General features: G+C 32.6%; 1 protein-coding gene across 5 annotated transcripts in view; it reads left to right on the top strand.

Annotated features, from left to right (window-relative positions):
- Positions 1–24,614, top strand: part of Tdrd3 (tudor domain containing 3) — a 134,636-nt gene that overhangs the window by 55,691 nt on the left and 54,331 nt on the right. For all 5 annotated transcript variants that reach the window (XM_046466449.2, XM_046466450.2, XM_046466448.2 and 2 more), the window contains 6 exons: positions 941–1,082; positions 8,005–8,076; positions 9,702–9,851; positions 15,795–15,935; positions 16,392–16,548; positions 17,847–17,972. In XM_046466449.2, coding sequence (XP_046322405.1) covers positions 941–1,082; positions 8,005–8,076; positions 9,702–9,851; positions 15,795–15,935; positions 16,392–16,548; positions 17,847–17,972 — 788 coding nt within the window. The remainder of the gene's footprint in view (positions 1–940; positions 1,083–8,004; positions 8,077–9,701; positions 9,852–15,794; positions 15,936–16,391; positions 16,549–17,846; positions 17,973–24,614) is intronic.

The following is a 24,614-nucleotide window of genomic DNA, read 5'->3' on the forward strand; positions in this document are numbered from 1 at the left end:
GACAGAGGAAGCAGTTTTACATAGAACATGTCATCAACTTTATAGTAGTAATACTAACTACCATTGTTGAGCATGGCAAGTAGCAGAGCCAGTGTTCAAACCAGGCACTTTCCATATATTAGCTCACGTAATCCTCACAACCACGAGGACAATACCATTATTGACATTTTAAAGATTAGGAAAACAAGGTGCCAAGAAATTAGGTGATTTAAGTAGCAAAATTTGGGATTCAAAGTAAGATCTGTATGTCTCTAAAACCTTTTTATTTTCTTTTTACCATACCACACCACCCCTCTGCTTTAAAGAGACACATAATTTAAAGATAAACATTTTTCCCTTGTTTCCTGCCACTAGGCTGCTCTCTCTTTTTAGTAGTTACTAATTCATTCTCTCTCATTTTCTTTTTTTTTTCTTTTTAAAAGGCCTTTTAATGTTCCTGTGTAAATAATTATCATTTGATCTTTAACATGGTTTTTTTTTTAAAGACCATTATTTTTTATGGATTACTATAATTCATACAGATGTTAAATTATAATGGTCAGAATATTTTTGTATTAAAATTTAATTTTGTAATATAAAGCATTTTGCAACGTATAGCAAAAGTTCAGTGGGGAAAAAAAGACATATATTTATGTAGCATGGTAGTGTTGAAAAAGTAATCTTTTATTTTGTTTGTCTTTGCCATAACTTTGTGGATGTGATTACTGTTGTTTATGGAAACCTAAGCACATTTCTTTATCATTAAGTTAGCAAATGAGAGTCTTGTATCTGGTCTTCTGACTTTCTCCCTATTGATCTATTTATACTTGATAGCTAATCTGAAAAATATTTTTGATGTTGATGCAATTTGAATAACTTGACTGAGTCATAATTTATTCCACTTTAGGGGAGGAACTTCAATGTGTTTTGTTTTGTTTAACTGTTTTTTCCTTTGCTTTAGCTTGAACACACCACCTGGAACTAAGGTTAAGCTGTCAGGCATTGTTGATGTAAAGAACGGATTCCTGCTCTTGAATGACTCTAATACCACAATTCTTGGTGGTGAAGTGGAACACCTTATTGAGAAATGGGAGTTACAGAGAGTGAGTATAAACTAAGAATGATTTGAATGTTTAAAACACTGTATTCTCTTATTTTAGGGAGTTCTTCCTATAATAAGTAGTAAAATTAGTTCTTTGTGTAACAGTGAGTAGAATAAAATATGATGATCTTTAGAGCAACTGTCTACCTTTGTCTAAGCATGGTCTTCCTATAGAGCAAATGTAATTCTTTTATTGTTCATTATGTTTTATTACGTTCATTATATTTTATATTTTAAAAATCCTTCTTTATTGAAAAGTTTAAAAATTTCTAAGATTTATGTTATGATCTATGTATACTGTATCTGGGAATAATTCTTAAAAAATTGTGCGTATACTGTTGTATGGGTATATGTATATTTGTTTTATGTACATACATACAAGCAGGCAAATGAAAGCTAGTTAGGATTCCACTATAATGAAGTCCTTGTTGTACTTGACTTTCTAGTTGCATTAGTTGATACTTTTCCCCATTTGTGTCTGCACATCTTCATCCTGCTACTCATGTTGATTGTCTTGTAATTGTTTCTCTACTTTGCTTCCTGCAACTAATTCTGTTGGTCTACTATAGCTGAATCCCTTATTAATTTCTTGCTTTCCCACTCCATTGCTGTTGTTACAGTTTAGATCTTTAGTGTCTCTTGCTTTGACTGCTTCAGTAGCCATTTAACTTGTCTCAGTACCTATAATTTCTCCATTTTTCTAATTTATTTCATGCACTTTTGACAGATTATTTTCCTCTAGCATAGGTCAGAACAAGTCACACTCTGCTTCTGTTTCAAATGTCTGAATTTGGATGAAATTTTTTTTCATTTTTTTTGGATGAAATTTTTTTACCTGTTAAACTTTCTAAATTATTTTGCATAGATTTTCTTCCAGTCAAATGAAGCCGTTTACTCCTTCTTTGATTCTCTTTGCTTTTTTCAGTTGTACTTTTGGGCAAAAATTATTTCCCCACTTTTAGGCCATTCATCTTGATTTTTCTCTTCCAATCCCTGCATGTCCAAATGATCTCTTTGGTTTTAGACCTAGAACAAATGCTTGTTCCTTCACAAAGTGAAGTAGTTGGTCCTTTATTAAATATTTGAAACATGTTATCTGTATTAATAGTATATTACTTTTGACCTTGCACTCAAATTATTTTATTTTTTTTTATATCCTTTAATAAATAATATCCTTCTTGAGGTCAGATTATCAGACCATGAGGTCAGGTAGCGGGGGAACCTTGATTACAACAAGGTTGTTGTATCATCTTTGTTCAATTCTACAAATATTTGTTGAACAGTGTATATATATGGTGCTATGCTCTTATTATATTTCCTATGGTCCTCCTGTTAGTCTTGTAAGGTGGCATTATATCTACATATATAAAAGTATTTACTTTTAAGAACTATTAAATAACTTTCTTTATGATCACACAGGTTAGTGATAAATCTGAGTAGAATCCATGGCCCCTTTCCCCCCCATTATTTTGGAGCTGCCATCTTCTATCTTTAAAGTGGTAGTCCTGAAACTTACATGTAATAAATATAGAAAGTATTTGTGGAATGAATTAATTGGAAAGCATGTAAACTAATTACTTTAAACTAAAATTGATGTTCTATGCCCCCTTCAAGTGTTGCCTATTGTGTAAAGCCAGGCAAGAGCCTAGTGAGAACAAGAGCCAGAACTAGACCAGAAGTATGGTAGCAGGGGAACCTTGATTACAGCATTCTGTGTACAAAGTATCTGATGGGCCAGACCACACAGTGATCAAGCAAGTGAATAGCACATAATCAAGATCCTGATTAGACAGAGAGTACGTGATCACTGAGTGTTTTTCTCTGATTGGATATTAAACTCACTTCCCTAAAAGTCATTAGCCAGTAATGTTGAAGGTCAACTCCAGAAACACCCTATAAATCCTTAGATAGTAGTAACATACTCAGGACTCTTCCTTTATGGGTGCTATGCTTCCACTGTTTCAAAAATAAACTCTGCTACTTTATTCTGTCTTCTGTTGTCCCTGGGTCTCATTCTTTGGATCTTCAGGTCTATGAAACAGAGATTCTATACCTCAGATTTGGGGGCTTGTCTTTGGGAGGGTGAGTAAAATGGACCAATGGCACTATTACTTTTTTTCCCGAAGTTCTGTGCTCCTTTTAGAAAAATCTCTGCCCAAATAAAGGAAATACTGGATTCTTTTGGCCAGTTAAAAGTGATTTAGCATAGCTGCTATCTAAAGACTCAGGTGACAGGCTTACTGGAAGAGGCTTGATCAATGCCCTTTGTCCCTGACAGAAGAATGCTAGTCAAGCTCTGCTTTAGCTTCCTCTTGCAACATGAACCAGGTCAACCTGGCTGGCTCAGGTGTCTCCAAGGTCTTTGGGAAAGAGATAACCCACCAATCCCCAAACTGTAAGCCAAGTGGTCTCTTTCTCTACTGCTCTGCTAAAAATGCCTTTTTCTAGGTGTACCACAGAACCCATGTAGGCCCAGTTTTCTTGATATGTCCCTCTGAACCCCAATCGTTTCACTAATATCCATAGATAATGTTATTGGGAATCTTTAGTCTTTGAGTGCCTCTTAGGATGCAGATCCCACCAATATCCCTGGTGACCACCTCTAAGACAAGGACCAATTTCACACATTTCTAGCCACAGTTCTCTAACAACTTTCAGGCTAGACCTATTCAGTTGTACTGTTGGGCAAAAATTATTTCCCCACTTTTATGCCATTCATCTTGATTTTTCTCTTCCATTGTACCTATTCAAGGTACAATCCAAGATAATCATAGTCTATTACAATTGTTTGCTCTCCTTAATTGGGAACATCACTCAGAGGTCTGTGTCCTTGTCCAGCTACAAAAAGGGCAGGGAGTAGGTGGAGTTTTGGCTGTGTTTTGTTTTGATTGAAGTGCTTTGTGTCATGGAAGGAGTGGTGTTCTGGAATTTCTTAGGGATTTTTTCAGGATTGGATTTGAGAAAGGATCAGCAACTAGGAAAGAGACATAAGAAAGTTATAAGTATGAAAATACTTTGGTAGGAACAGTTGAAAGGAAGAGAAAATATTTTGTGAAGTAAGAGGACCAAACTTAGAATGTAAATAGGCTGTAGAGCACAGAAGGTAAGTTTGTGTATGCGCTTAAATTGGCTATAAATAGCCCAGTTTGTTAAGGTGGCCTGAGGTTTTGTTTTTTCTGGGTCGAATTTTAATGCGCTGGTGCAGGTCTGAGCCTGTTCTTAATTCTTGGAATGATATCTTATTGTTTATTGGGATTTTTTTGCTTAGGAGGCTGGGTCTTGGTGGGTTTTGTTTCATACCTGTTTTAGGGTCTTTTGAATGGTTGCTTTGTGGCTGGTTGAATGGATGGCTATTGTTTTGGGTTGTTTAATATGGTTGGCACCCTGGGTATGTGTGGATAGAGGTATGTATATATGTCTGGGAGTTGGGCGTGTTTGTTCAGTAGCTTTCTCTACATGTTGTTATGGCGGTTTGCTTGTATGGGTTTGGTATAGGCAGGATGGTTTCCTTGTCTGGGTTAAGCCTGCATGGGCTTTCATTTTGCAGAATTTTTTGTTGGTTCTTGACAGGGCTCTTGAGTGGGTATGTTTGATTCTTAGATGTGTTCATGTCTCTGGTCACATATGTTTGGGGTACCAGCTGTATTGTGTTGGCCTAGAATGACAGTTGTTTGGCCAGTTTGTGCATTTGGGGGACTTTGGAGCAGGTGTTGGAAAGATCTGATTCTTTGGGATTTGGTTTGCCCAAGTGATGGAAGCCTGGTGCACACAGGAGGTTATATTAATAGGAGCAGATTGGTGTTTTGGGAGGACCTTATTGATTTGACACATGAAGGGTTGGATTGTGGTTTATGTCAGTGAGCTGAAGTTTGACCTTAGGGAAACCCTTGAATACCTTCCTCCATAGAGAGTGAGGCCCAGTTCTCCCTCCAAAAGATTTTTAGCTGGTGGTAGGCTCAACAGACAGGCCACGATTTATCATAACAGATAGGGAATCATACAATGTAAGGCCACTAATCACTATGGAGGAAAGGGGAAGGGATCTAAGGGAATCACAGAATGCAAGGCCATTTGTAAGAATAACTACTCTGATAGGCTTCAACTCTTTACAAGGTTGCTTATGAGAAATGGAAAGGATACCAGGGAATGCCCTGGCAGGAGGCAAAGGGAAGAAGAGGGAATGTCTTATTCTCTTTTTTGTCTTATAGCTGGGAAATACTCCCTTTGGCTGTTTATACACCCTTACAATGTATCTTAGGTAGTTGGGATCAGTTTGATCCACAAACTCTAATAAAAGGAAAAATGGTCAGAAGTGCCCTGTATACAAGATTTTTGCATGTCATGTTCAAAACAGCAGCTTTCATTATACCTTAGCTGCCTGCCTGATATCCATCTGGAATGTAGGCTGCATGAGCAAGGGCCCAAACCATTTCGAGACCAGAGAAAAAAGTGTCACTTTTAAATCTAAGTTACTATGAGACATAAATAATTATGTTCATTTTTTTTCCCTCTTGTATTCTACTATTCGGTTCTTTCAGTAACTCCCTCTCTAAATGCTAGAAAAAGGGAAAGACAGGAGGAGCTAAGGGTATCCTTCTCCTGGAAAGGCCAGACCTTTTGGGAATATTAAAAGGTAGACATTGTGCTTTGGGGACAATGTAACAGGTGTTACCCCAAATTGCAGGAACTCAGCTTGCAGGAAGCAGACTTGACAGGCTTAGAAATGTCAGAGGATACGCTAGTTCCCATGAGATTTTAATTTCTTTCCAGACAAGTACATGGAAGGAAAATTTAAAAATCCCATATCTGGGCTGACTCTAATTTGATTTAAAAGTTCACTCCAGTCTTATAATTAGTCCATGTCATTCCCCCTGCTCCCCAAACCTGTCTTTTTTGAGCTCATCGTTTTTCTGATGTACCTTTGGTCCTACAGGCCTAAATTAATGTATCTTTTGTTCCAATTTAATTTTGTTTTGTCTAACTGAAGTCTTTTTAGGCCTCTGTTTTCTCTTACAGTCTTCATTTGGAGGCCAATTATTCAAGGGTTAACTCACAAATACATTGGAAAAATAAAGAGATTTTCTTTAGAAAATCCTAAGGAGGAAGATAAACAGTGGACATAATGGCACCCTAAATATTTGTGTAAAATGAAGAAAGGGAGCTTTGAGCAGTAAACTATATATAGGTGTGGTAACTATGCTGAGTTATAGAAAGATGAAGAAAAGAAAACAATAAAACCCCCTCAAAGCCTAGGTGTTTTGTACATTTGTATGGTCTAGGAGTTCTGTACCAGATGTATTGCAAAGTAGTGTAGTTCTATAACATTTTAATGTCCCGAGTTATGGGGATTTTTTTCTTATTTCTTTCTTTTTTATTATGGTAACATAAAATTGAACAGTTTACCCATTTTAAGTGTAGAATTCTCTGACTACCATTCTACTTTCTGTCTCATCTTTAACCAGAACTCATCTGTTGTTTTCCTTTTTCTCTCTCTCTTTCAGTGATAATAGTCTTACACTACCTGTTGTCTTATGTCTTAAAGTACTTTTTTTTTTTTTTTACACACATTGTCCAGATTGCTAGATGTTTATAAAGGGAGATTAAGTTTGGCTCTTGTACCTTCATCAGGCAAGGAAATAGAAATCCTATAAGATGTTTTAAATTATATAATGTCATTGAGAGATGGTATATTACTAGTAACTTACATGAGTTTTTAAAGTTATATATACGTTGCAGTGACTTAAAGCTATTTGCATTATTGTTTTCATAGATCTAAATTAAAATTGAGGAAATGTCCCCTAGATAATTTTATGAATTTCTTGTGTGTTTCTTTTTAAATCAGGTTAATATCTTAAATGTAGTTTGTAAAAAAAATTTGGCTTTCATGTACAGTTTAAATATTTCTTTGTTTAGTAAACTCAATGTTGTGGCGATCATTACTCTTAGTATTCTATATAATTTACCGAAAACATATAGTATTGCTTAATTTAGGAACTCTAGAATATGTTTGAAAGTACACATGGCTTTTTTTGTTTTTAACTTTGACACTCTTTTATAATGTATTTTTATCAGCAATTTCTTTAATGACATTTTAAAATACACCAAAAATGTTTACAGTTGAGATGTGTCAAATAATCACTAGTGCTTAAGATACATGATAATGTCTCAAAAACAAACTGAATAGGAGGAATAGATAGGAAAGATTTCACAATCTGAGATATTGCTTTGCTAGGAGGATATTTTTTTTCCATTTTCATCATGCATTGTTACTTCTCTAATTCTATGAGAGTTTGGCAAAAAAGCAAACTGAAATTAGTAGTTTTGAAGCTAATTTTTACTAGAGTATAATCAATGATTATTTCTTCAAAGTGTAAATTGTTTTAAGACATTATTAAGAAAATCTTACATTAATTGAAAAAAACATTCATTTTATAAACTATAGTGATCTGATCTCTTTAAATAATTCAAAATCTCTTTTGTCAGTATGTTTGCTAATAAATTTTGTCTAAAAACTTCTTTTTGAAGATAATTTGAAATTAATATTTGTTTCCAGTTTATTATCTTTGGCTTTGCTATTTCTTGAAGAGAGCTTGTTTTCTCCCTAGGATAACATTTTGATAAAATATTTCTGAAAATTTTACATGAATATGTATTTTGGTCAGGTGAAATAAAGAAAGAACCTTTGCCTAGTTACTGAAGTAAGAAATATAATATTTTATTCACTGTGGTAAATAAAGAAAGAACCTTTGCCTAGTTACTGAAGTAAGAAATATAATATTTTATTCACTGTGGTTTAAAATAATTTAGAGAAGGTTTTTTTTTTTCCTTTTTCTTATAAGAATCTACTCAAAGCAGTGAATCCTTGTACATTTTAAATACCTTTTATGTGCATTCTGTTTTATGACTTTTTTCCCCCCCCACAGAGCTTATCAAAACATAATAGAAGCAATATTGGAACTGAAGGTGGACCACCACCTTTTGTGCCTTTTGGACAGGTAATGATTTTCATGTTGGCAAATGAATTTAAGTCAGGAAAAAGTGTTTTTCACTTATATGTAATTTGTGCTGAGTTTTTTTTTGTGTATGAACTATTTATTCAGAGGTTATGGAATTATGCGCAAATACAAAGTTTGAAAATTTAAGGAATTTAGGAATTTGCTGTTAATCCAAAGATTGAAACAATTTAAGAGTCATAGCTGAAGAGCAGCTAAGAACTAATTAGGATAAGGAGAAACATTTTTTTGTTGTTGTTATTTTTCAATGGGATATTCAAAAGTAGAAAGACTAAAATATGCCATAATTTTTCAGAAGTCTGCTCTTCTTCCTCACTCTAAATACCCATTTCAGGTAGATTTAATTTTATTGCCAGTTGGCATTCACCCACAGCAGCCCTCATTCTTCTACACAACTGAAAATTTTTCTGTCTACTTTCTATTTTTCAGTCTCCTTTGCTACAGAATACTACCTTAAGGTAGCTCCTCTGCTAGCCAGTATCTTTTGTCTTCCTCATTGTGCTTAGAATCAAATTGCATTCACATCAGTGTCCTCCAGCCTTTCCTGTTTTATCAGTGGCAAATCCAAGGGCAATCCCTGTGACAGCTAGCTCTTCTCATGATATCACCAAAATTTAACTCTTGATAAATCTGCCTTGGATTTGTTCTTTACAAGTGCTGGCTCAGAGTAAATGTGAGCTGAGGACATAAAGTTAGAAAACAGAGACCTACATTTCTATAGTATGGTTTATTGTGTGTGTGTGTGTGTTTGTTTGTTTAATTTGCTATAAAAATGATCTAGTTTATCAGATGAATAAGATCAGTTGACTGTCATCCTCTTCAAAAACCTCTTCATATAGTGTACTTAGAGTTATTCTTGCATTGTGACTATTTTGAAAATATTTTAAAAATATGTTGATCTTATTCTGTGTTTTGGAACAATGGATAGTCAAGATAAAAGGAAGCATGAAGTCCTAATATATAGTCCATGTTTTTAATATTCTCACAGTGTAATAAAAATCCCCAGAAAGAAAACAAAGTAGAAAGTTTCTAGTAACTTATATTTGAAGATGATAAATGACATATTTGTAAGAATTTACCTGTGAGGAGATGATAATATGTCTCTTTCATAAATTACAAATAATGAATGTTTGCAGCCTGATTGAGGCAGAGAGTATGTTTTTTTTTTTTGTTTTTGATTTAAAAGTTCAGAAACATGTTAAAATAACTATAACATAATTCTTATATGGATATTGTGGCTTAATATGGAAATTGAGCTCTTGCAGAATCAAATTTAACTTTCCTTTTGATTACTATAGACCATGTGAAATCTCAAATTGTTTTAAGCGATTATCCAAAAGTGAAACTTAGATTCCTTGCTTCAATATATGCATCCCCTGATTCAGAGGACCACATTTTTGTGTATCTTTAATTTCATTTACTGTTACTTTAATCAATTTACTACTGTTTTCTTAATTTTTTGTAGATTTGTGGGGTGGAATCTTATTTTTGTAGATTCTCAGCTATTGAAATGTATACAAACATTTCTTTTCAAGAGGTATTGCTTTCTAACAAAAACCTTTTAATCTCTTTTGAAATTATTGGATTTCTTTTTACTATTTTACCAGAAGTGTGTATCTCATATCCAAGTGGATACCAGAGAGCTTGATAGAAGAAAGACATTGCAAGTTACAATGCCTGTTAAACCTACAAATGATAATGATGAATTTGAAAAGCAAAGGACTGCCGCTATTGCAGAAGTTGCAAAGAGTAAAGAAGTAAGAAATTAAATAGTCACAAATCTCTCTTATTTCTTATCATTATTTTCTATTTAGATTACTCATGATTGTTATTATCTTTTCACATAAGATATTCAGCAAACCTATGACAATATTCTTGCATATTTCATAAGTAAAAAATGCTTTGTCACCTCATGGGGTCTTAAGATTATACATATTATTCTTATGTTCTTTTTCCAAATCTCCTTGGCAATTGTAATAAATTCTTCTTCCTAGCAAATTACCTTTCTTTTTTTCTTAATTTATATATGACACAAGAATGCATTACAATTCTTATTACACATATAGAGCACAATTTTTCATATCTCTGGTTGCATACAAAATATATTCACGCCAATTTGTGTCTTCATACATGTACTTCGGATAATAATGTCCAGCACATTCCACCATCATTTGTAACCCCATGACCCCTCCCTTCCCCTCCAACCCCTCCCTTTGTCCTATCTAGAGTTCCTCTCATGTTCCCTCTCCCTATCCCACTATGAATCAACCTCCTTATCAGAGAAAACATTTGGTATCTGTTTTTTTGGGATTGGCTAACTTCACTTAGCATTATCTTCTCTAACTTCAACCATTTACCTGCAAATGCCATGATTTTATTCTCTTTTATTGCTGAGTAATATTCCATTGTGTGTATATGCCACATTTTTTTTTATCCACTCATCTATTGAAGGGCATCTAGGTTGGTTCCACAGTTTAGTTATTGAATTGTGCTGCTATAAACATTCATGTGGCTGTGTCCCTGTAGTATGCTGTTTTTAAATCCTTTGGGTATAGACTGAGGAGAGGGATAGCTGGGTCAAATGGTGGTTCCATTCCCAATTTTCCAAGGAATCTCTATCCTGCTTTCCATATTGGCTGCACCAATTTGCAGTCTCACCAGCAATGAGTGTATCTTTTCCCGCACATCCTTGCCAACACTTATTGTTGTTTGTCTTCATAATAACTGCCATTCTGACTGGAGTGAGATGAAATCTTAGAGTGGTTTTGATTTACATTTCTCTAATTGCTAGTGATGATGAACAAGTTTTCATGTATTTGTTGATTGACTATATATCATCTTCTGAGAAGTGTCTCTTCAGGTCCTTGGCCCATTTATTGATTGGGTTACTTGTTTTGTTGGGTTATTTGTTTTATTTGTTTTTGAGTTCTTTATATACCCTAGAGATTAGTACTCTATCTGATGTGTGAGGGGTAAAGATTTGCTCCCAAGATGTAAGCTCTTTATTCACCTCACAGATTGTTTCTTTTGCTGAGAAGAAACTTTTTAGTTGGAGTCCATCCCATTTACAAAATGAAATTAAACCTCTATCTCTCACCATGCACAAAACTCAAAATGGATCAAGGACTTAGGAATAAAACCAGAGACCCTGTGTCTAATAGAAGAAAAAGTAGGCCCCAATCTCCATCATGTGGGATTAGGCCCCAACTTCCTTAATAAGACTCCTTTGGTGCAAAAATTAAAAGCAAATCATCTTTTTATTTTCCCTTTTGTTTTTCTTCTTAACAGTGTAACAACTGAACCCAACACTTTTTATGTAGCAGAGGGTTTCCTGTTATTGTTTCGGTTAGTTACCATTTTCCCACATAATAGCAGCTTCTGAGGAATAGTAACTTCTGAGGATATGTCAATGGATGAGCATCAAAATTTTTGTTATTTTCTTTCTTAATTTTATTCAATTTGTAGTAAAAGTAATTTTTATCTTTGGGTTATATGTGTTTTTACACACACACACACACACACACACACACATATTCACACTCCATTTTACACTATTGTTAGCCAAAGGTTCTATTTTAATTATTTTGAATTTATTGCTTATTTGGAATGGGTATTTGATTAGTCTTTGATAAGAAATTTAAGTTCTTGAGTTAGTTGCTTAGACTTTTCTTACCAGTGAGTTAGAATAGTTTCCTTTATTCCAAAACCATAATAAAGCTTAGCTAACAATTGCTTTCATCTATTTAATTTCAAATTTTAAGTAGAAGACTTGTTGAAATATAGTTGTTCTTCCTGCAGTGTCTTTCTAATCATCATTCTAGAGTAGAGCCAAAACATAAGCTCTGGAATTAGACATTTTGGAAGTATATATCGCTCATAATCTTAAATGGAGCTTTTTGTACCCCAACTCTCATCATCTGTGAAAATCAGGAACAGTAGTATTACCTACTTCATATGGTTACTGTGGGAGTTAAAATTAACAATTTCTAAGACATTTAGAACAGTTGCTACTACTTGGACTAGATCCTGATATTTTGTTGTTCAAAGCTCTAAATAAACATGGCTGTTGCTGTTCTTTTTTATGCACTGTTTTCTGAAGTACCTTTTTTAAAAAAATTAACATTTCTTAAATTAATATTTCACTTAATTTATATGAAATATATTTATTTTTTCCAGAAGATATTAAAATTATGGTTGTTTTACAAGAAGATACTAGAAACTAAATAGATGTTCCTTAATGATTATGAGCAACTTTTTTTATACTGGCTCTTTATTGGAGCATAGTTCACATGTTTTTTGTTGTTGTTGTTTGTTTGTTTATTTACTTTTTTTTTTGAGAGAGAGAGAGAGAGAGAATTTTAATATTTATTTTTTATTTTTCTGCGGACACAACATCTTTGTTTGTATGTGGTGCTGAGGATCGAACCCGGGCCGCTCGCATGCTAGGCGAGCACGCTACCGCTTAAGCCAAATCCCCAGCCCAGTTCACATGTTTTAATTGCTTCATTTTTTTAGGCCTAATTGATAACATATTTTCTCCACAAATTCTTGGTAATTGATCATATTTTTTAAGAACTAAAACAGACTTCAGAACTTCTTAATTTACATATGAGAGAGTTAGTGGAGGCTTAAAACTAACCAATTAGCAAGTTGCCCAAGGTTACCCAGTAACAGTTCTAGGATTAATATATTCAAAACATAAAATCTGTATCATCAATAATATAAATATATCAAATATGTAAATTACATGCTGCAATTTTAAGTATAGTAGAAGATTTGTAGGATGTAGGAGAATTAGCTGTGTAGTTGCTGAAGAAGAGTAATCCAGATAGAGGAGGGGCCATTGCAAAGACTATAAATCAGGGACATGTGTTCAAGGAAAGCAAAGGAGATCATGGAAACAGTGAAGAGATGGGAAGTAAAAGAGACGAGAAAAAAAGGAGGTCAGCTTATGTGGCATGCTACAAACTATTGTAAAAACATTAGCCTTCATTCAGAGAGAAATGGGAGCTCTTTGAGGGGTTTGAGCACAATAATAGCATCTACTGACCTACTTTTTAAAAGATTAAATTCTGGCTGCTGTGTTCAGACTAGGTTGTAGAAGAGGAGAATTAGAATTAAGTAAGTCACATATTGAAGTACCCAAGGGGAAAAATGACGGTTTAGATGAAGAACATGTGAATATTGTGGTGCCTTTTAGACATGCATGTAGTAATGTTTAATAGACAGTGAGATAGAAGACTATAGTTGAAAACAGCTTTGGAATAGATACATGCATTTCAGAGTTACTTTAGGCATGCAGATGATATTTAAAGTCATCGAGCCAAATGAGATCACCAAAGGAATGAGTGTTTATAGAGAATAGAAGAGGGTAAGAGCTCAGTAGCATTTCAGTCTTAGAGTTTGGATGGAAGAAGCTGAACCAGCCAAGCTGTGATCAGTAATGGATAGAAACAAGAGAATGCAGAAAATGTATCATGGAGAAAGGAGTGAGGAACCTGTCAAGGACAAGTGAAAAGTCTTGTGACTAGTGGTGGAGATTTATTCATCCCCTCTACGTTCCTCTTGTTGTAATGAAAACATGTGTGGGTTCTTCAATGATTATTTCAGTTTTTTAAGTATAAAATGAAGCAAGACAACAGTAACAATGAGGGGAAAAGGTATTGGAGGATTGAGAAGTGAGGAAAACATTTAAGACAGTGGTTTAAAATGTGAGAACAGATGGGTTAGGGAAATACAGTAAGATTGCTAGGTATCTTTGAGAGCCCCCTTGAACTTCACAGTTATGATGATTCCACATATACCTCACTCACATATTGTGAACAAGATGACGTGGTTCATAAAAGGCAATACCAGTTACATGGTAGGTAATGTTTAAGTTGTGACAGTTCTAGATATTTTTATGTGTTTTGATTAAAAGCCATTTTAAAGCAGCAAAAAAATCCAATTCTGAAAGTGCTGTTTATCCTATTCCTTAATTCATAAAATGGAAATAAAATAATAAGGGGCTATTTCATTGTCAAAAGAAAAAGCACTTTTGGAGTTACAGAACATAAATTCCAGAAGTGTATTTAATTTGGAAGAGGTCAGCCTCCAGACTTTTCAGGTAACTATGTTCTAGATATGATCCAAAATAGTAATTACTATCTGTTATTGAGTGTTTTCCCTGTGCCAGTTACAGAGATAATCACTTCCTATTGATGGTGTCATTTAATCCTCTCAAGGTAGTTTTTCTCATTGCTCTTTTAAGAATGGAAAACCTGAGGCTCAGTGGAAAGTGATTTGCCTGAGGACAGGAGATAATAGGTGACTGAGCAAAGATTAGCATAAGCCTTGTCTAGCTAGTCCAAAGCCTGTGTACTTAACTGTATTAAATCATCTCCTATCTCTAACCTTTGTATCCCATTAATATAACCTCCTATTATTCTTTGCATTCAAACAAGTAATGGCTATCAAGGTATTTCAGTTGTTTTTTGAAATGCTGTCTCTCCATGTTGCCCAGGCTGGTCTTAAAAAAACTCATGGGTTTAAGTAATTCTTTTGCCTCAGTTTCCCAAGTAGCTAGGATTATAGGTATGTGCTACCATAACTGCCTTCAGTTTTGTTGGAATTTCACAACCCAAAAATTGAATAAATCAGTTAATGTTTTTGGTCTTTGAATATATAATTTTAATTTTGATTTGAATTCAACTTAAATATTGTGGGGTAGCAACTACTCAATGGAGATATTTATTAATCTTTTAATGTTCATTTAAAATGATATTTTTGTTTTTCCGGTTCTACTTTTTTATGATTCAAGGTAATTTCCTAGTGTTGCATACATTTATATCTGAAATATTTTATTATTATAATCATTTTAAGTTTAAAATGATCATTAAATTGATCATTATCTCTAATAAAATATCTAATAAAAAGTTTTAACTTACTCAATTTATGCTAAAGCTGTTAGAGCTTTAAAATATTATGTAACCGTATATTTAATTTGCTGTTATATAAGTAGCAGTGTGAATGCTATGCATGAATTTGTATCTTTTTCATAAGTTTTGAAAAGAAAAAAATTGGATTAAAGTTTCAAATTTAATTATAAGTATTTCAAGTAAGTGAGACAAAATAAGGAATATAGATCTACAAGTTTTTTAAATGTACTTGGTAAGAAATAACATAGGATTAATGTAGATAATAAATTAGTAGTTTTAATACAGTGTTCAAATTTATTTTTGTTTACTTTCTGCCACTATAGAATCATATTCCTAGACCATGGACATAATGTGACCGATTCTTATACAGGTTTAGAATCTTGCTAAGTATAACCTTGCCTTGTAGGTGGATTTAGAAACCAATTCTAATTTTATCAGTCATAAATTTTATCCTAGAATCATTTGACATCTAATCTTTATAATGCTTATTTTATTTTTCTTTTATATTGTTGTATAGTTAAGTTTATGTCCTTGGAGAGACTGAAAGATTTTAAAACTGTAAATGTTGTGTTGCCTGATTTGTGAGATGAAAAGATGGCTAATACTTGTCTGTGATTTGTGCTGTTTGAAAAGAACAAGCTGTTTCACTTTTCCATGTAAAATATAATTAAGAAACTTTTAATTACTTAATTTCACCAGATTTTTTTAGTAGTGACTTGGGTTTTAAGGCTATTTTTAAATGCTGTTTACTTACACCTCTTTTATGCTTCTCTTATCCTAAAGACCAAGACATTTGGAGGAGGTGGTGGTAGTGCCAGAAGTAATCTCAATATGAGTGCTGTTGGTAACCGAAACAGGGAAGTTTTACAAAAAGAAAAGTCAGCCAAATCAGAGGGGAAACATGAGGGTGTCTACAGAGAACTGGTAAGACTAAAGAATCAACCACAAAATTAATATTTTTTAAAAAATACCCTTGATCTGTCTTTGAGTTTTTAGAAAGGTGCTATATAAATTATATTTCTTTTTTTGATGGAGAACTATCAAAAATTTTTCATTTTTTTACCATAAAAAATATTCACTGAGTAGTTTTCTCTTCATTATATTATTTTCAAACATCTTATTTTAATATAAAATTTTTTTTTCTTAGTTTTGCATTTGCAATGGAACTTGCTAAGTTAGAGAGTACTCAAGGCATAATACATTTTATACAGATTCTTCTTGACTATTAGTATGAATAAATAGCAAGTGAATGTTACATTAGTATATTATTTTCCATAAATATGTGATGTAATTTTGAGTTAAACAACAGTAAATAATTAAAAATATATACCTCACTTTATTTACTGACTGTCAGCACAGCTTTCTCTTTACTCCTTATAGGTTGATGAAAAGGCACTGAAGCACATAACAGAAATGGGCTTCAGTAAGGAAGCATCGAGGCAAGCTCTTATGGATAATGGCAACAACTTAGAGGCAGCATTGAATGTACTTCTTAACGGCAATAAACAGAAACCTCTTACAGGTCCACCTCTAAGAGGTATAACTTAACAGGCAATGTGCCAGATATTATTGGTGGCTTTTAGAGTAATATATTTTATCAAAAGAGGCTGAGTTTTATCACTGTTTGGACTGTAACTTTATGTAGCATGGTGAATGGAAGGATTGTGAGCTTGGAACCGTAGATATGTTTGCAGGTTATTTTGAGTCTCTCTGTCCTTATATGTCTAATGGTATCTTATTTAATAGGGTTAGTATGAGCAGCAGAGAAAATATGACATTGAGTGACTAGTTCTATTAATTATTTCTAGAACTCTGCCACTTATATAAATGACAACAGTTTATACACCGTTTAAAATTAAGAAGAAAATTAATTTTATTTGGTGGTGTTCTTTAATTATTGCATGGTCAAAGGTATTAGGTAATTTTTCAAGTCTCATTCCTTTATTTTAAAAACAAGGAATTTTACTCAGGTATAAAGAAGAATGAAATTGTCATTTGCTGGTAGATGGATGGAACTGGAGAACATTATGCTAAATAAAATAAGCCATTCTCGGAAAGCCAAGGGTTGAATGTTTTATATGCGGAAGCCAGAGAGAAAAATAATTTTTAAAAGTGGGGAAGTTAGGGTATCTTAGGAAAATAGGAAACTGTAGAGTAGAGGAAGGAAGGGAATCTGGAATTAATAGGGAATGAAATCTACCAAATTTTACTGTGTCCATGTCCAAATGTACCAAAGATAATCCCATATATTTATAATTATATAGGTAACTGTACAAGAATTAAAATATTAATAACAGAAGAGAGACTAGTATAGCAGAGCAAGAGGGAAAGAGAAGGTACTGGGAAATGAGATTGATCAAATTCTATGCATGTTTGAATATAATGATGAATTCTATTATAATTTTTTCTTTTAAAGATAATTTATATAAGCAAATTTAAATTTCTGGATAACTCATTTAGGGGATTAACCCATTAAGTTAAAAGTTCTCAATTCTGTTAACATACTAATTATTTAAAAGTTGCCATAAGTGTTATACTTGTTGTGAGTAATTTTTATAGATGTTCTGTATCTGGGACAATGGAACAAAATTGGTTGAATGTACTATTTAATATAATCATTTAAAAGTTTTTCTTATTATTAAAAGAATATACGGAAAAATAATGAAAAGAAATATATGTAACATCCTGCTTGAAATGATTGCTGATTGTATTTTAATGCTTTTTTCTCCTTCCATTTTTCCATATAGAATATATATAAATACACATACACACACACACACACACACATACACATGTATATATATATGTATGTATGTCTTACTTTTAAATCTTAAGGTAGAGGAAAAGGAAGGGGTCGAATAAGATCTGAAGATGAAGAAGACCTAGGAAATGCAAGGCCATCAGCACCAAGCACATTATTTGATTTCCTGGAATCTAAAATGGGGACTTTGAATGTGGAAGGTAGGCTAACTTAAAGTAGATTCCTTTTTTAAAAATAGAATTTTTTTTTAAAGATAATACTTTATTTAGAATTATACAGAAATGTTTAATAAAGCAGCTGATGATATGAACATCTATTCTGAGTGTTTAGAAATTTATTTAGTGCATTTCCTGGTTGACAAAAGCACAGGAGAAAATTTTATTACATTGTGAAAAAAATAAATGGCATCTTATTTGGCCCTCTAATTGTATGATAAATACTTGTACCAACAACTTCTCTCAACTTTACTCCTATTAGATAGCAGATTTAGCCGTGTAGACAAATTGTTATTTTGGAAAACTATTATTACATATTCTTATGTATTTTATTTTGATTGGGAGATTAGTCTGTCTTCTTTCTCTGCATGTTACATGTTCTGTAAAAATGTTGAGACTGAGAGAATATGCTTTCACAATGTAATGAATTCTAATTATGATATAGTTCAGTGAGTAACATAAATACTCAAGAAAGTAAGTATGTTAAATGTGTATCTTTTTTCCTAAGAGTGGAATATGATAAATATTTTCCAAAGAGTAAGTTTTAAAAATATGATTCCAAAATAATAGGGAAATATCCTTTTAAATGTAGTTTCTCTTTTTGAGTTATATTTTAAATCCAACCAAATAAACTTTGAGGTAATGTGGATTGTTTGTTTGTTTGTTGTTTTTGTTTTACAGATTTGGAGTATTCAGGTTTCATGAAACTAGAAGCTGTTTTGCTAGATTATATAGAAAAATCCACATTGTTTGAAAAGCAAATGTTTAGTATAGAGGAAAACTATAAGCAGTAACATGGAAAAAAAGTATTTTCTTGTTTTTAAAGCATGAAATAGTTTCTGTTGCTGTATAATGAATTACCCCAAAGTCAGCTTTTTAAAAAAATGCAAATTTATTATCATAGTTTATGTGTCAAGGTTATGATCTAGCCTTAGGCCCAAGGTCCTCTTACAGGCTCACTAATTGTTAGCAGAATTCAAAAACTGAATTCTCTTTTGGCTTTCAGAAGACAGCTTTCAGCTCCTACAAGCTGTCCCTCAAGTTGTTGCCACATGGATATAACACAGGCAATAGTCATGGTATTTACTTCTGAAAAGCCAGTAGGAGAATCTCTGCTGCTTTTTCACATCTCTCTCACTTCTGACCATGACTTCTTGATATTCTTGTCCCACTCTCTTTTTATACAATTCTATTCAGATCTTCTTTCCTTTCATCTTCCTGTCCCCCTCCACTTCCTTTTGACTGTTACAGTATCTGCTAAATCATAGTGAGTTTAAGATTGATAGTCGTAACTCATCTATGACTTATAATAGTTGTTTTGACTGGCTGGGTTACAAACATGTCAAACCACAATTGATTCTTATATTTAAAACAACTTCCACTAAGCCCTTATATTTTTTTCCTTTTCTTTTTTTTTTTTTTTTTTTTTCATTTACACTAAGGATAAAATCTTTTAAATAAATATCTCTTTGTGCCTTTAGTTTGTGAGTTGTCATCTCGCAAGTTTTCTGGCATATTTATAACCTATATTAATCTTTAGTCTTTTATTTCAAAAGTTTATTTTACAAAATAAGATCTAGTAGTTTTTTGTTTTTATTTTTAATACTTTATAATCAAGCACGATTGAATACTGCTTGGTTTGCTATTTCATTATTTTTAAATATTTGTCTGACCTGGAACTAATTCTGTCAGTAGCTGCTTTTCTGCCCCTTTTATTTTTTAAGATGACATCACATGGAAAAGATTCATGACAACTCACAGAAGTACAAATAGCTGTGCAATAAATTTATAAGTATATAGATGGAAGGTGGTTATACTTGTAGATGATTTTTTTTTAGAGAGAGAGAATTTTTTTTTTAATATTTATTTTTTAGTTTTCGGTGGACACAACATCTTTGTTTTGTATGTGGTGCTGAGGATCGAACCCGGGCTGCACGCATGCCAGGCGAGCGCGCTACCACTTGAGCCACATCCCCAGCCCCTGTAGATGATTTTTTTATTCTCTTGGTCTTGTCTTCATGGTTACGATGAAGGTGACAAGATTGATGGGAAAACTTTGCACGTGATTACCCTTAAAGTATCTTTGCCAAGTTTTATTCTGTTACTCTTTTTTTTTTTTTTTTTGCTAACCTACTCATACTACTAATTTATCACATTCTTAGGTAAACTTTAGTTATAGTAAAAAAAAAAAAAATAGTTGGCACAAGGTACTCAATTGAATTTTCAACACGTTTTAAGATCTTATGGAATTGAAGCCTGAAATATACTGCTAGTTTTATAAAAATTGAATCTCCACTTTTTTTTTCCTCAGAATTTGGTCATTGTTCCATAAATCTTATATTCTAAATAACTCTTCATTGATAGTATGAAATGTTGGAGATTTTCTCAGGAAAATTTAGGAAGCTTTTCAGGGCAATTGTCATAATTTTAAATGGTTAAATGCCTTATAAACAGATAATGAAGAGAATTATGATCTTGTAATTGATATATGTTCATATCATCAACATCATCATTTGCGTCTATTATAGAAATTGACATTATAAAGAAGTATTTGTGATTCAGTGATACATATATGTGAGGATTCAAAATTATTTTTCTAATAAAATTGAAAATTGAACTTTTCTTCTTTGTGTCATATCAGTCCAAACTTTCAGATGATTGTTTAATTTGGGATCCCTAGAAGACACAATTTAGCTTTGTAAGCTTTTACCTAGATGATTGTGTCATATAGGTTGAACATGTTTAATTCAAAAGTATAAAATCTGAAATGCTGAAAAATCTGAATCTTTTGAGTGCCAACATAATGCCACAAGTGGAAAATTCTGTATCTGACCTCATGTGACAGGTTACAGTTAAAACGTAGGTGTGATAAAAGTATTGTATAAAATCACTACCCGTGTAATCCCAGTTCTTTGAGAAGCTGAAGCAGGAAGCTTCCAATTTCAAGGCCAGCCTTGACAACTCAAGAAAGACCTTGTCTCAAAATAAAAAGGGTTGGAGATGTAGCTCTGTGATTAAATGCCCTGGTTTCAATTTTCAGTATTTCAATACATGAGTAAGTAACTGTAACCCGAATATATAAGGTGTATATGAAACGTAAGATTTTTTAAATTGAGTAAGGTTTTGAGTAGCTTGATAAAATATCACACCATACCTTTCCATCCTATGTAGGAAACACATTATTCCCTTGTCCAATGTGTGCATGGTACCTATGCTAGTCCCTTAGAAGCCATCTCAGTCATCAGATCTGCTGTTGCAGGATCACAGGGCCTGTGTTCAAGTACCACTTATTTTACTTAATAATGGCCCCAAAGTACAAGGGTAGTGACACTGGCAATTTTAATATAGCTTATTGCCAAAGTGTTTTATTATTATTAGTGACTACTGTTAATCTCTTATTGTGACTAATTTATAAATTTAACTTGTATAGGAAAGAACATGGTGTAAATATAGTATTTTCTATGGCATCCACTGAGGATATCGAAACATATCCCCTGTGGATCAGGAGGACTACTGTAGTAGAAAACAGCACTTCTGAGTTATTTCTTTTCCTTCTGTGGTTTCAAACTTGCCATCTGGTTTGTTTTTTGTAATTGAAGTCTGTAAGAAATAACCAACACTTTCCATTGTCCTGACATTTTCATAATTTTTATACCAGGTTTTCTAAAGCATTAACTACCTTAGTTAGGTGATTTCAGTTCCAAGATAGTAAACTAACAGGATGCCAGCTTCCTGTTAGGACATGCCACTAAGTTTGATTGACATTATATTAAGTGATGGTAGTGTTGAGAATAATCCCTGAAAATTGACCTCGTCTAAAATTGTCTTTAAAAAAAAACAAACAAAACATACGAATGAAAAGACTGTGTCCTACTACTGGTATTTTGCTTTAAAATTTATCATAGTGTATTTGTGTATTTCAACTTTGTCAATACATATAAAAATGTATTTAATAATTTAAGTACCATACTTAATTGCCTAGGAATTTGTGATTTATAAGATACTGATTGTAGGAATCTTAATTATTCTGAATGTATTGTAAATGTTGATATTTTCTTAGACTAGTAATGTATCTAGCACTAATCTATAAATATCTTTAGCATTTACTAGGGGCTACTCCAAAGGATTTAGTTTTACAAAATTAGTCTCTATCAGGTGTCGTGAAAAGAGGCTGTATAGTTGTGTTTTTTTTTTTGGCAGTACTTGGGTTTGAACTAAATCTTTGAGTTACATCTCCATATCTCCAGCCCCACCCCCCTTTTTTTTGGAGACAGGATCTTGCTAAACTGCACAGGCTGGCTTTGAATTTAACAATCCTCCTGTCTCAGCCTCTCAAGTTGTTGGAATTACAGGTATGCACCACCCTGCCTAGCTTATGTAGATTCTTTGTGTTCCTTTCAGCTCACAGTCTTATTAGCATACTATTAGAGACACTCTTAAATTCAAAATGGTCCAGATATACTTTGTTTTGAAGTTTTGAAATTTTCTGGGTAGATGCCATAGCTGATAAAATTGAACACTAGTGACCTGAAGAAGCTTACTATTATAGGAATTGCATATTAAATCCAAATTTTAAGTTGTTTTATTTTATGGCACGTGATATGTAATTAATTTTCTTTGGTATTTAGTTCAGTGAAAGATGGCATATCGCTTGTCTCAGAATATTAGAGTACATGAGCCTATTTTTCATTTTGCCATTCTTCTATTTTCCTCAATTTATTGTCCATTCCTTTAAACATTTACTAAACATAAATTAAAATAATAGTTACAATTTATTGAGCATCTACTCTGGCAGGAACTATGGTAGATGCTTTGCATATTATTAATTCATTTAATCATATGAAATGCAAAATATATATTGTTATTTCCATTTGATAAACAAGCAGGCTTGAAGAAAGAAAATGTAATAAGAGCTCAAGAACTGGGATTTGGATCCTGTCTTGTCCTTTTCCCAATTCAAAACTCTTTCTACCATGCTGCATATCTTTTAAGATGTTCATGCTGTGTTTAGCACACCACTGATTGTAGACTTAAAAAAATAGTATGGATAGAGGATAAGCTGGAGAATACCAGTAGATGAAATGCAGTATAAACATTGAGATGTTTGTTTTGAAAGACTAGTAAGGAATAACATTTAATATAGCATGACAGGACTGTGATTGTAGCTTAGTGGTAGAGCACTTGCCTAGCACATGTGAGGCACTAGATTCAATCCTCAGCACCACGTAAAAATAAATAAATAAAATAAAGGTATTATGTCCATCTACCAAAAACTAAAAACATTTAAATATATATATATATATATAGCAAGACAGTTTGATTGTATGGGTTTGGGGAGATGGGTTATTGCTCTTCTTGCCTCCCCCACAATATTTTTTAAAAGATTTTATTCTATTTTTATAATACATGGATTATAATAATGTTTTCTAAAACATTATCATAATAATAAACTAAACACATATTTTACATGTATTTGTTAAAAATGAGAAATAGTCCATGGTTTCTATGAAATAGAAAACATTATCATAATAATAAACTAAACACATATTTTACATGTATTTGTTAAAAATGAGAAATAGTCCATAGCATTTCTATGCTTTCTAATCTCAGAATCATATAGAATATATTTATAGAGGAAATGATTTTTATAGAGAAACAAACTATATAAATTTTGAACAGATAAAACAAATTTTTAGAGCCAGAGCATTCTGTATGATAATAGTATATGTAATACCTAAAGATATTTTATATAAAAGTCCTGATTTGTGTAACTGAAAAAAATTAGTTGAGAAATTTTGGAAAAAAGTATAAACTGGTTTAAATATAGACATTACAATATTAGTGTTCTGTTTCTGCTTTCATTTAAATTTATATACTAATCAGTTCATATCATCTTTTTGTAATAAATATCTAATGATTTGTTTTTGTTTGATTCTTAGAGGATTTTAGTTATTCTCCTTAGAACAGCTTAGAAGTCAGTAAATAAGCAGGTATAGGGGTACTATGACTTCTTACGAAATAGTATTCTGGCCCATAAATGAACATTCCTTTGGTATTTCTTTTTAAGAATCTCCTTTATTTTCATTTTTTTGCCTCTTGAAAATGAATTAAAATTTTCACTAGCATAGTTTGGCTTCCTAATTGTAAGAGATTTTTGTCTAGCTATAGTTTAGTGTGACATTTACAAGAACGTTTATGTACAGAATAATACTGAATTTAAGTCATCATACTCATCACCATAGAAAATATTAATCAACTTGGAGGAAAAGATCTCAAAAGTTACATTTAGTTTTTTGTATGTGGCTGATGCTTATTATGGCAGTTTCAGTTGTTCTAATACTTCATCCCTTCAGTTTTTACAAGTGTGATAATAAATGATGATGCTTTATATTTACTTATAATTTTAATGCCCTATTTATCAACAGGGAACCTTGCCTCGCTTGCCTATATCCACCATTGTAGCATTGAACAGTTGGTATGAAGGAGAGAAGGCATTAATGATAGTAGCATGGGGATGATAGTAAATTAACAGTGTTACATTTAATTTAATAATCCTTATGTTATTTTTTACCCAAGGTATGCTAGAAAGTTGAAAATACACAATTTCAGAAGACTTATATAAGAAAG

This window comes from Marmota monax, unplaced genomic scaffold (assembly GCF_021218885.2).
Source record: "Marmota monax isolate L192 unplaced genomic scaffold, Marmota_monax_Labrador192_F-V1.1 WCK01_AAM20220418_F8-fsc00049, whole genome shotgun sequence".
NCBI classification, from domain to species: Eukaryota; Metazoa; Chordata; class Mammalia; order Rodentia; family Sciuridae; genus Marmota; species Marmota monax.